The 13,431-nt window shown below is 42.1% G+C and overlaps 1 protein-coding gene across 17 annotated transcripts in view; it reads right to left on the bottom strand.

Annotated features, from left to right (window-relative positions):
- Positions 1–13,431, bottom strand: part of epb41l2 (erythrocyte membrane protein band 4.1 like 2) — a 49,055-nt gene that overhangs the window by 28,844 nt on the left and 6,780 nt on the right. For 15 of the 17 annotated variants that reach the window (XM_025004380.2, XM_017409120.3, XM_025004383.2 and 12 more), the window contains exons 2-4: positions 3,510–3,733; positions 3,240–3,425; positions 2,010–2,258 (exon numbers count right to left, since the gene is read on the bottom strand). In XM_025004380.2, the coding sequence (XP_024860148.1) occupies positions 2,010–2,258; positions 3,240–3,425; positions 3,510–3,719 (645 nt within the window). In that variant the 5' untranslated portion in view covers positions 3,720–3,733. The other 2 variants (XM_025004379.2, XM_025004376.2) reach the window with 2 other exon arrangements.

Here is a 13,431-nt window from a genome sequence, read left to right as displayed (position 1 = left end):
ATCTGTTGTGACACAAAGCAGCTAGTGTTCAGACGGCCGTAGTCTCTCACAGGCTGGGTGTTGGCAGGCTTCAGTGCAGAAGAGCAGGTTTGGTCATTTACCAGCGTGAAATTCAAAAAATCTGATGTTCGGATCTTGGCACGGGAATTGATCAACGTGCTATTTGGGGATCCTTGGAGCAGAGATCCAAACATGAAGAAGTGGCCTTGGACAATGGCTTTTTTTTTTTTTTTTTGGGAAGCTTTCCACTGGATGGGGTTGAGTGTGGGAATGTGAGGGGTGGTAGGGCTAAAAATGTGCACGCTACTTGGGAAACATTTTCATGCATAATTTATTGTGATTGTGAGGAAAATCCCACATGTAAAAAAACGGTTGGATAAAACAGCACTTAAAAGACCAAACTTTTATAAAAATAGCATAGAAGAGACACCAGAATTAAGTGAGATTGAGTGGTATCTTTTTCTTTTCAATTCTATTAAGCCTTCCTCAAATTACACTGTGGTATACAGTATAACCAAATGCTTAGAATATCATGGTTTAGGTGGGTTTGTGCTTGATGTATTAACATTCCTGATTGTTTATTATTTTCTTGTTTTGCAACCTGTTATCAGTATGTTCTTTTGTGGTTTGTGGTGTTTATATTTTATTTGTTTATTCATAGTTTCTTACATTTCTGTATGCTTCTGCATATTTTTTCTGTAGGTTTTGTTTTCTGCTTTCATTGCTGTCAGTATGTTTTTGGTTTTGCATGCATTTGTTACTTGGATTATTAAGCACAATTGGATATGACCTGCCTTCCTGCATCTCTGGGTCCACAACAACCATCAACCATGATGCAGAATGTCTTATTACTACATGTAATTTGGAGCTGGGCTTTTGATGTACTGTATTTCTAGACGTACATTCTTGGATTAAAAGTGAAACAGACACACATTATTTTTACTTCCATTGCATCATGGAAGAAAGTAATTTAACAAATAAGCAGATAAAGGCTCATACAAAAGGTTTATAATGTTACAGTAATGGTATAGAATCAACAGTTCCATTGGAGGCACTTTTAAGTGACTTTATCAGACTACAAAATGAACGGAACGCACATTGGTACTAAAGCAAACAAGTTATGCCGTCAACATGGCAGGGTTGAAGTTTCCATCTTGAAATGCACTTCACCTCCTACAGTACCCACCTTAAGTAGTAGGTGTTGCTACAGAAAAAAACAGTACTGCTAGAAGACGGCAGCAGAAGAGCTGTTGTTGTTCATACCGAAAATCTAAACATCCGACAGGAACCTGAAAGCTGAAGCTGGAACAGGACCCATAAGCTGGTTTCAGTACCAGTTTTAAGTCCTGTCTCCTCCATGTAAACAAACGGGACATTGCCCTTGGTAAATACAAAAAAAGAATAAGAAAACATGGGCAGAGTCCATCAATGTATTACCGCCCAACCCGAGCATGAGCATCATATGATGCTCTGTCTGTATGAGCGTCTGAGAGGGTTTAGTGCATGTGCCTGTTAGGGAGCAACAGATGCTGAAAACTAATCTGGAGAGACCACCTAATCTGTTGTGTGTGTGTGTGTTTGTTTTCTAGTCACCAGACAAGCTCCAGCAGCATGCTCTGCTTTGCACTGCATTTATCCTCTACGCCCCAAACAATGCGAGCAGGTGGCTCCACCAAAACTGCACTTTGCGTCTGAAAGTTAAATACTTCCCGAGCTTATATCCACAAAGACACTCTGGATCGGATCCTATTAGTAATTATATCTCTGACACAATGCCACTCATGAGTAGCCTGCTTCAGTAACAGAAGAACATAAGCAGGAGGATGTGTCTTCTTGATTCGAACAAAAGAAAAGCTTTTTATAACAAATAAACTGGTAACTGTTTAAAAGCAGACATTAAATACACATTAATCCTTTGTTATTTGTGTAAATCAGCTGTTTCAGATGTAAGACAACTGATTTAATTCTTCATGTTCTGTGCATCTACTTCTGATTTTCACTTGTCTTACCTCGACCTCACAGGTGAAGTCCGTCCCATCCAGGAGGGCGACGTGGCACACCACCACCTTCATCTTGGTCTTTCTCACCAGGCGAAGAGGAGACTGGAAAATGGATGTCTGGCTGTCTCCCCCCTCCCCTTCGGCCTCCACCTGTTCCTTCTCTTTCTTCTCCTCCTCACCTCCTTCTGCCTCCTTTGTCTTCTTGGTCTCGTCTGAGCTTCTCTCCGCTCCCTCTTCCACCTTCTCTTCCTTGGCCGGCTGAAAGTTAAAAGGGGAAAAAACATAGCGTTCGACAAAAGTTACACGCGCAGCACTGCAGGAAGTTCAGATTCCTTCATTTGCATGGGCAAACCTCAACTGTTGGTCTAAACTGAGACTCGGGAAAGCTGTTTGCTCTCTTTAACGCTCCTTCTGTAAATCCCCTTCTTCTCTGAAGCTGGTTAGAGAAAAAGGGGGGTGTTTCTTTTGGCTCGACGATTGAAATGTTGATGTCAATGGGTGGATCTCCTTAGATGGAAGATCTCGTGTGTGTGTGTGAGTGTGTGTGTGTATGAGGGAGAACAGTTTTATAATTTCTCTACACTGAAAAGCAGTTTTAAAGGGTAAGTGTTGCGTTACAGCATCTCAAGTCTATGCTTTTGATGAACAGACAGAGAATTACTATCCATGGCCTTTGGATGTACCACAACATTTGTGCCTGACTAACAGTTAAAAATGAAACAAGTTTCTTCTGTTTAGGTGCTAATAGTGTTTTAGGTTAGCCTTTATATTAGAGCTGGATAATAAAACAATCTTGAAGATAGATTTTGGTGAGAATTATGTACGCTTCATCTGAACCGCAAAGCCATTAATTCGGCTGTTTATAGATACTTTGCACTTATATATGAAATAAATTTATGATTTTCTCTGCTGGAATGCAGCTGTTTTTGTTGAACCTGCCTCTGAAATGCTTGTGGTACAAACCCGTGCTGCTGACAGCCTCACAAACTCATGCTTAAGTGTCTCTAGCAGAAACTGTACGACCCTTTTTGTGCCTGTTAATCAAACAGAGACAGGGCTTCTCTAAATTACAACTTTACAGCAAGGCACCAATTAGGCTCATCTCTCAGCATGTGACATGTTCCTGGAGTCTACGCATTCCTGCACATTATCAGGCATTACTGGACTGACGTGCGTCTGAAAGCAGACCTGACGCTGTGGTGTGAGGGATAACTGTCTTACACACGGCGCGAGCAGTACCTCAGTGTCTGTGCTGGCGTTGGAGTGAGATTCTGCTTCCGCTTCCTTCACTTGCTCCAACTTTACTTCCTCTTTCTCTTCCACGTCCTCGGCGTGACCGTTCACTTCTGGGACGGGGCCCTCCTCTTCCTCTGTCGCCTTGCTAGCAGGTTCCTCTGTGGGCTGGACGTCTTTAGTCGGGGAGGTCTAAATGGGTCCGAAAAAATAAGTCAACCCCAACGTACATATTCAATAATGTTGCATCGTGATAACGGTGCGAGCGTACTCTACCTGGCTTTGAGACTTCTGCTTCTTAAACCATGTTGGCAGATATCGAGTTATTTTTTTGCCGTCTTTTTCCTTCTCCTTTCCCTTCTCCTCTCCTTCGGCGTTTGCGACTTCCTGGGATTCCTGCTTGGCCTGCTCTGATTGGTCCGGCGGAGCAGCTGACTCCTCTGCGTTCTCCTTCACCTCTGTCTCAGAGCCTGCTTCTGTTGTCATGGTGACGGATCAACCTGCACAGAGAGAGAGAGCGGAGGGATGGAGGAGCGTTGGACAGGGTGTTTTAGTGGCGACTCTCTTCGAGGCACAGAACGGACAACAGAACTGACAGAAATATGAAAATATTAGAAGTATGTAGTTGCTGTAGCACAGCTGGAAATAAATGCTCTTGGGTTTGCCTCCCTTTTGCAAAAGTAGACACAAACACATGAGCTCAAGATGTCTGAGCCACACAAGTTTTCATGTAGGTCAACAGCTAAACAGCTGGCTGCAAGGCGAGCAGTTATACATAAACACAAGCACACGTTAAAAAAAAACTGAAAGAGAGGGAGTTACTCAATTCTTTGACTCTGAGTCACTGGTTTAACCCTGCAGCTGTGGTCAGTACACACACTCTTCAACCCAAATATCTCTGGCAGCCCTGTCCACACACACACCCCATCAAAGCAACAGACACTTTTATGCAGCGTGACCCTAATGTGGCGATAACACTACATGACCATGACAACGGCTTTGAGGGAAAGCTGTGAGCTCATAAATGGGGGGGGGGGGAAAGTCTGCTGCTGCTGCAAAAAATGTGAATTGTTTTCAAAAACTGGCTTTCGGTAAGTAAACAAGGCTGTGTGGTGTCGCCAGAGAGGGTGGTGGTTTGGGCTGCATGGATCTTGGTTGTAGTTCAGCACAAAAAAAAAGCTTTTGTCCTGATTAGAAACAAACCTTTGAGAAAGACAAAGAAACATCAACTACAGTGGAGATCCACAGGAATCCACAGCGAGCAATTACTTTTATTTTTGGGGATGTTATGGATATTATATAATATGCAAAACAATATATGTATTACAATATATTGTCATAATGTCAGTAAGTTTAAAATGAACCACCTCAAACCATACACATGAGATGTTTAATTCAATTCCTATTCATTTTATTAAACTCATTTTAATGCGAGTAAAGCCCCAGCTTGTGTCACTCATTTCTTTTTTCCGCCCCTCTCATCACTCAGTCCATCTTCCTTCCGCTTCGTCCTGTTTGATTGTTTTTCCTAATGTCTTAATGTTCCTTTCGGAGCATGTTAACGGTTCTCCGACCTTCTCTTTTTCGCCCTGCCGTGTTCAACAAAAGAGGACATGCACAAAACGTCTACACTGCAGCAGCGGCACGTAGGGAGGGGCCAGGAGTAAAAATAGAACAGGTCCTCTTACGCATGATTGGCTAATGACGCGGGGCGGGAGAAGAAAGATGGATAAAGGTGTGTGTGTGTGAGAGTGCACGTCTGTGAGTTCGTGGTCGCTTACCAGTAAAGAAACAGCGCAATGCAAAACGGATGGTGATCTAAGTTTACAGCATTGCGTTCACATGAATTACAAAAAAAATGTTGGAGGTTGAAGTTGTTTTAAGACGGCAGCAATTGATGAAAACGTATCATACCCAGTTTTCATCGTATTGTTTTACAAATCAAATTGCCTTTATGGAAAAGATATCCACTCTCTGCCATCTCATGGTATATCTGGATTTAACAGCAAGCCCCGTGAACAGGACAAATCTCAATTCTGAACACGTTTTCATTCAAATTGAAATGGTAGATATGTGCAAATTATAATTGGTGTTTTTTGGCTTTTGGTTTGCATGCTTATTCTTTCAAATAAATTGAGTTTAAATGACTGAATCACACAGTTCAAGCATGTTTGGGTTACAACAATGATGGGAAAAGTATTTCAGTGGTATCCCTAACTTAAGAAACCATGTCTAGTTGGTATCACTTAGCTGCAATAACTGAGAAAAGACCGTTTTATAGGTGGAAAAACTACATCCCAGCCATTTTTTAAATCTCTTTCTTCTTGTTATTGCATCTAGCCCTTATACATTCTTTAAAGCAGGTTTGTTACTACCAACCAACTGCAGTTCCTCCTCCTCAGAGACACTGTGTTTCTCAATGGACTCGCTCAGAGTGTTTGTGTGAGATGGCACCCAGCTGGCGCTTCGTCACGGCGGCTTATGTCTGCTTTAAAACTCGCACTTCTTCTCTACAACTGTTTAACACCGGGAACCTTGTTCTACTGCTCTCAAAACCTCGACTCAGTTCCACCCTCCCTCCCCCTATCTATCTCTTCAGCCCAGAGAGCCCCTCTTTTTTCTCTTTCACTAAATCTCTACACTCATCTTTTATCTCTCTCCTCCAAGGCCCCATTTTAACCCCCTCTTACATGTATTATCTTTGACTAAACTCATCCTTTATCTCGTTTTTTTTCCCATTACTTTGGAGCTAAATCTGTCATACTGTAGCAGCTCCTTTCCATACATAAATGTGAAACAGTTTAGGTCAACTATACTGACGTACGTCAAGTGTTCCCAAGCTCCAACTGAGGTGAAATGCAGGTTAAACGTGCTGAATCATACACCCATCTCCGTGTTTCTTCCTCAAAGACAAGTGAATCTCCCCCTCCATTATTTCTACAGGAGTGTACTGCTCTCCTTAGATGTTGTGTTACACTTTATGAACTATTTCACAGATAATTAGTGAGGCTTGGAAACCAGGCTACCTAAAACAGGCATAAATAGTTCATCAAATCCACTCCAAACAAACTCACTCATATCCCAGGATCACGGTGCACGCAAATGCAAAACAGTGTTTGTGAGCACACTTAGCTCAGTGTTTTCCTGGTGCATTTCTCTCCGGTGCTCCCTTTGCTTACTTCGGCCCTTTTAATCATTATCCGAAAGCTCGTGTCACTGCTGGCCCCCTCGCTGTTTAGCACAACCGCGTCCGTTTAATATGGTGTGAATTACATGCAGGGATGTTGAGCAAAGCTATCGCAGGAGTAGATGATTAGCAAAGATGAAAAATTAACTTTTGTAAATTGCCGTGGGACGCTGAATGGGCCCCCTAATGTCTCGCTGCAGTAACCTTTTCAGCTGCGCTTCAGCACGCAGTAAATCTGTACATCCCCCACCTGTTACACCTGCCCTGTTAGTATTTATTTTCAAATGAATGGCTGACTTAGTGGCTAAATGACCTGATGAACTTATGGCCTTACCTACTGTTGCTTCTGTTCTCTGTTTTCTCTTCCTTGTACTGTTTCCCTTCTGTCTGATCTCACGTTCCTTCAGCTTTCTTCCCCTCACACACCCCCGCCACACACACACACACACCTTTATTGTTCTATTTGTCTTTCAACTCCCCACCTCTCGGTAGATGCCTGCCCTTACAAACCGTCATTTGCCATTTTCTCTCCTCCATCCTCTCTCCGCTCGCCCTCGAAGCTCTGCCTCCCCGAGGACTGTCGCTCAGCGAAATAAGGGCAGAAAATGAGGGAGGGAGAGCTCGGGAGGGTGGGGGGAGGCGGAGACGGCGAAGACAACAAGGAGAGAGGAGCGGCGGCAGGAGAGGGAGCGCAGAGAAGTGGAGACGTAAAAAGAAAAACAACTGCACGTCTAATGTGCCGCGATTGCTAATGGACAACAAGAGGCAGGGGAATTACACTTCCTCTGTTCGGTTCTGTTATCGTCTGTTCCTTCTTTACATCATGTAGGAAAATCCGCCACCGTCTGCGAAGATCTGACTTTCAATTAATCCACAGATTTTAGTGTATTCCTTCAGAAAGCTTTATGAGTTTTTAAAACTAGGGATCTTGAAAGCATCACTCTTGCTTTTCCATTTCAAATCCATTAAAAACACCATAAAACTACACCATCAATTCACGGTCAACAGTAAAACTTTGCAACTGCATTTGGAGATGGATGGAGAGAAAATAAGAGGTTTACACAGAATACCACTCAGGCAAAGAACTGTGTTAAAGTGTCCATGCTGTTAGTAGTTTTTGCTGACTAGATCACACTTTTTCAGCATTCGTGATGTCGTCGTTTTTACTCCTAAAACACCATATTTCTGTCGCACAAACAGACCCACTCGAGCTCTTCAATTTACAACTTTTCTTACCATCTGACGGGAAGTTTTATTACAACTTCACGGCCTGCTCTGAAGCCTGACGAGAAATATGTGTAACAGATGTGCACAAAATGCCAAAAAACATTACGATAATAGAATCATGAAAGATGTGTGTTAATCCACTAGCCTCGGCGGCTTTTTAGCACAAATGTTTTAATTTTATTTTCCTGGAAAGGACTGCACCCTTTTCTACGGGGAGTAGCGAGGGCAGGAGAGTGGAGCGAACTGGTTTCCACAGTGAAGGCATTCACGGGCTACAACAATAATTCCCACTGGAGACAAGAGATTACCACGGCAAATATACATAGAACTGGACGAGTGAAAAGATGACAATGGAGATTATTACCGTGCCTAACCTCATTTCAAACTACATTAGATTTACAGGCAGCATCTATTCAGGACCTCCTGGTGCTGTAACAGATATTTTTCACTCCCTTGTCTCCTTAATGTTCAGTCAATGCATACACTGTGTAAAGCTGTACTATAGGAACTGACATGCTGACTTAGTTATGGTACTTCAGTCTTAAAAACAGGATATTATTTAAATCCTCAATCAAGAGAGAGGAAAGCTCTAAACTATGCATAAACATTCAGACCTATATAGTGCTACATTAAGCAAAAAAATCTAAAACTTAAATGTTTTGAAGCAAAGCCAGGTGAGCAAGGTGTTGGTCCATTTTCAAAGCTGCACCGTTTGCCAGTTCATTTCCTCCACAGTTAACCAGATCGTAAAATGAGCAAAGTCTTAGCTTTGCTATAAAGTCATTCCTGACAGGCTGACTACAGAGGAATCCAACAAACAAATAAATAAGCAGCAAAACAAAAAAGAATTTGAAAAAAAAGGGGAAAATGAATCGCTTTCTTTATGACCGCATATTAGGGTCACTTAGAAGAAAACCAAAAAAAAAAAGAGAGAAAAAATTTTTTTTGTTCGTTTGTTTCCAAGTTTTGACAATAGAGTTGAAATGGTATTTTCAGAATAAAGTTGAAATGTTGAAAAAATAAATAAATAAAAACCTGTCGATCATATACACTAGGTTCTTTCACAAAGCTCTTCAAGCCGGGACTTAGACGCCTTCTGGCCGCTTCGGGGTGATTTGTGAACGAACCGAAACGGCGAGGTGGTTTAAATCCAAGCGAGGTAGCATCAGAGCTGAAACAATCGACATGTGAAAAGGCAGGCTGGCGTTGTGGCTAAATAATGTGATGAAGTGATGACATATGGTCTGCAGGATTAAACAACAACAAACAGATTTATTACAGAGGGAAGACTGACGACGATGAGCAGCAACTTTGCATTTAGTTAAAAAAAATTTGTTGCTTTGAAAAAGCTAGACGTCCTGTGACACATTTAATAATTTCCTTGTTCTTGAAAGCTATTCTTAAGTGTAAAGTCCCTACAAAATACTGATGGTGAGGTTTTTGATTGCCCTTAATATTTCTTTTTCTGCCATTTCAACTTCTTTCTCAGCATTTTCATTTTAATCTTGAAATTTGCAAACCAATAAAAGCCTTTCCTCCTCATTTTTTCTAGTGACCCCTATACACCGTCTTACTTTCATACAGCTGAGTCTAATATAATGAAGTTTCTATCCTGTATATCATGCATGGGGACGTCCGAAATGCTCGACGCCGAGGCGACGAGTTAGTTTTCCAAAATACTGCATCACAAGCCAACAGCTGACAATGACAAGGCCAGCGTTTTGAAACACCCTCACAAAAACAGGGAGGAAACGCCTAATCTGTGCTGCTCTCCTGTATGATCTCCATCTGTCACACAACGACACATGCAAGCGTACAAAAACCTGCACGTAGGTAGATGCGGATATACAGAGGCAGATCGGCAGATTCCGAAACATGTTCTCACAAACCAATTACCTAAAATCTACAACAACAAAAAAAACAACCCGCCAGCTATTTGATTTGTACATTCTCATGTACACACCGTGACAGATATGTGCAAACACTGGTGGTGTGAAAATTTGGACCATGCCAGTCTATTTACGCAGCACTCTGACCCTCAAACTGAGGATTACACAAAGGATAATCCTTGTGTATGTTTGTGCGTCTGCCTGTCTGTCAGTCTCTCCATCTCTCCATCCAGACAGTCCTTCCTATTACCTCTCTGCATCAGCTTCCATTTACACCCCATTTTAACCCGTCAGCACAGTAAAACAACACAGGCAGTGACACAAATGCTCCCTGGTGTCCCCTTTACTTTCAGTTTGAGCTTTCTACACGAAGGACCGTCTCCAGAGGGATTCTTAAGGGACCAGTACTGCATCGTTATTTTGGTTTTCATATCATTGCAGTCTACTCGTAGCTACGATTGTGTGCTGCAAAGCTCCAACCTCGAACATTCATAGCTCTTTGCTGCAAAACGTCTTACCATAACAAATAAATGTAAAGAGATTATTAAACTTAATTATTGAGCTTAAATGTCGTGTGGCAGACAGCCTCCTGTGAAAAACCTTGGTGGGATTCTTCACGGTTCTTTTAAACTCGACAAACACATCAGCTCAGTTGTTTAAACAAGCTCCTTTCAGTCGCAGCAAGCCTCACTTTCTCAAAGTTATTCACGTTTGTACGTCTTCTCATTTCGATTGCTGCTGTGTAAGTTTTTTATCGGTTGAATCTTCGTCGCCTGCAGCTGTTGCTCGTCTTTTAACACATTACTCCAGTACTGGACTCAATCCACTGGCTCCCTGCTTGATTTTAAGAAAGAAAAAAAAGTTTACAGGGCTCTAAGTGAGCTGGCCCCAGATTACTTGAAAAAACATTGACATCACCACACTCCAGCGAGAACACCCAGGTCTGATAACCTGATACTCTCAGATGTTCCACAAACCAAACTTAAAAACAGAAGTGATCGCATCTTTTGCAGTAGCTGCTCATATTTTTTTAGAAAAACCCACCGGTGAAAACTACTCAGCTGTTCAATCGTTTCAAAACTACTGAAGACCTCTTCCTTTTCATTGGCGTTTGAATCTAATAGTATTTAAAACCCTGCGATCATTTTTATATGGTTATGTTGGCATTTATCTTCATGTTTTACTTTGTTTTAATGAAATGATGTATTTATTTTATTGTGCAGCACTTTGGTCCAAATTTCATGGTTTTACTTACAAACAAGCTGATAACGATTTTAATGATCCTGATGATTCCTGAGAGATGAAAAATGCTTATTTTGACTTCATTTTTGTTAAACAGCACTTTAAAAAATGAATCTACAGCAACATAGAGCAAACACGATTCAGGAAATCTGTGTATAATATATAATTAAATGCATGAATGTGTGGCTATGGGCTAGTATTTTTTGTGTTCACCTCTTTACATCCTTATTTTTTTCTCTTTAAGCCACGCTGCTTTTACTCACATTACTGGTCACAATAAAAACAATTGTTCTACTGGGATAAACAGATTCTTATCTTGCGTCTAAGAACATCTTTTGGTGCTGCTGTGTGTGTGGGAATAATGGGTCAGCTCATAACTACTATTGTTAACCGCTAAACTCCCCTATTCAGCGATTAAAGCAGTCAGGCGCAAATGGTGGCTTGTCTGGGTGAATGTGGGGCTGTGTGTGTGTCCATGGGAGACAAAGAATGGGCGGGTCTCACAAAGCGCACATGAGAGGAGCTACATTTTACTATGAGACACGGTAAGAAAAAGGAAGAGAGGGAAAAAAAAAAAAAAAAACAGGGAGGAGAAGAAAAGGGAAAGGATCGGGCACAGGCTGTGCAGCGAGAAAGAAGGACAAAGGCGCTGAAACTCATGGCGAAACTGCACAGCTCACCCCGGTGCCAGTGGATGTGGCGCCATTATGGTAGCAAACATCCCGTTGTGGTTGGTACTGGCAGGTGCTCTGGCAAAACAAATGACTTCATGAGCATTAACGGGCATCATTACAGTTGCCGCCCGCGCGTGATAAGCCGATGATGAAGAGCTGTGAATATTTCTGAGAGCAGACTGAAAGCATCGCCGTCTGACAGAACAGTTTCACATTCAGAATTGTCACCATTATCTGACAGTTTCCAGACAAAAAGCAGTAACTGAGTTCAGAAGCCCTAATTAGGCTCGTTGAACAGCGAGTTCTTCTGTAATCATCAACTCATAGCAACCTGCCATTCATTAACCCTCCATCTTTAACCCTAAACTCTAAAATTAGATATTCCCCTCGGTGAGCGCTGCGAGATGGCCTCTTTTTTTTAGGACACCGTGTCGTTTCCTCATTCGCTTCAAGGACGCACCGCTGTCAAACGTCCGGTCACAGACTCACACATCATTATGTGAGAAATGTTGCAGTGCAGAGATCTTCTCATGTAGGCAAAGAAAAAAGAAAAAAGAAAAGAAAAAGTGACCTGACAAATGTTTTAGGCATCTGGTATCAGCTAATCCCAGACCAATGACCTCTGACCTGTAACCAGGAAACAGGAAGTACCCCTTCTCCTGTTTCGCGCAGCTCGACTCCCATCCCTCCATCCCTGCCCTTCCATTGTTATCTCCAGTTTCTCAGCCCCACATCTCTGCATCAGTGTCTGTTTTTTTTCCATCAGAAACGTGTCGACATTACAACTACTAACAAAACCTTCACAAACTTGTTTCTGTGTTGAAGTGACCACAAGGAAATCTATAACAGAACTGTTTCTCACACACCAAATACTTTGAGAGGCTATGAAAGTCTCAGACACAGATTTTTGCAACTTTAACATGAAATGACCGACGTTTTCCCAACGCAATATTGTTTAAAACCATCTTAATGCAGGACTATAACAATGATCAAACTCTACATGCTTTTGCACTTCATCATTACTTGTTGCTGCATTATTTCAAAAAACAAAACAAGACCCTGGAGCATCCATCTGTTCTGTTCTTTTATTCTCCTGTTCCTGTTCAAACTGGATCTGGTGCAGCCAGGAGCACAGAGACAACGCAGACAGAGAACCATCCCCTCTCACCTAGGGTCGATTTAAAGCATCCAATTAACCTATATGAATGAACCAAAACACCTGTATGCATGTAGAGAGAATGCAAACCCAACAAGACTCAAACAGGAGCTAATGCTGTAAAGGCGGTGGCGCTAACTGCACCACCGATAAGCCCAGTTACTGAAATATTCGACAGCTGTAGCCCTAATTATTTTTCTGTTGTGCTGACTTCTGTGTGCTAAGTTTCCTCGTCTTGTACCTTTTGCCCGTGGCCTTTACAAGACGAAGGCTTTACCCCGCCTCGCCCTCATCTGTTCAGCCTCTCTCTGTGAGAATGCGACCCTATGCTGATTAATCTCTTTTTAACTACGTTTGACTCCGTGCCAAAGCCACGGGCCCACGCTCCGTCTCTGTTTTTTACTCTATCATTTCTTTCAGAGCTGGACACATGCTGGGGAAGGCAACTCGCCCTCTGTGTTTCTCTGCCTCTGATGTGAAATGTTACCATTCAGCACAAGGGTTTTCTTTTTATTCTTCAATAAGCCCTCTTGTCTAGGAAGAAATATGACCTGTTTAATTTATGTGGATCAAAGCTACTCCTAGACACAAGTACAGTTTTAAATGTGTTGGCTAAATCAAAAACTGCTTTTAACATCTTACAGTTTCTCTTTTTTTTTTTTTTTTTACATTTATAGTCGTTTGGAATTTACCCGTCTCCACCCCCCCTGTCTCCCATTTTTGCCCTCTTCATCAAACACGTTCCCTACATCTCAGTCCCTCACCCTTTCACCCACCTTGCATCACTTCACTGTCTGTAATAAGCTGAACTTTGGCATTACAG

This window comes from Kryptolebias marmoratus, linkage group LG19, assembly GCF_001649575.2.
Source record: "Kryptolebias marmoratus isolate JLee-2015 linkage group LG19, ASM164957v2, whole genome shotgun sequence".
Lineage (NCBI taxonomy): Eukaryota > Metazoa > Chordata > Actinopteri > Cyprinodontiformes > Rivulidae > Kryptolebias > Kryptolebias marmoratus.
The sequence above is the reverse complement of the archived record's forward strand: the minus strand, read 5'-3'. Positions and strand labels throughout refer to the sequence as shown.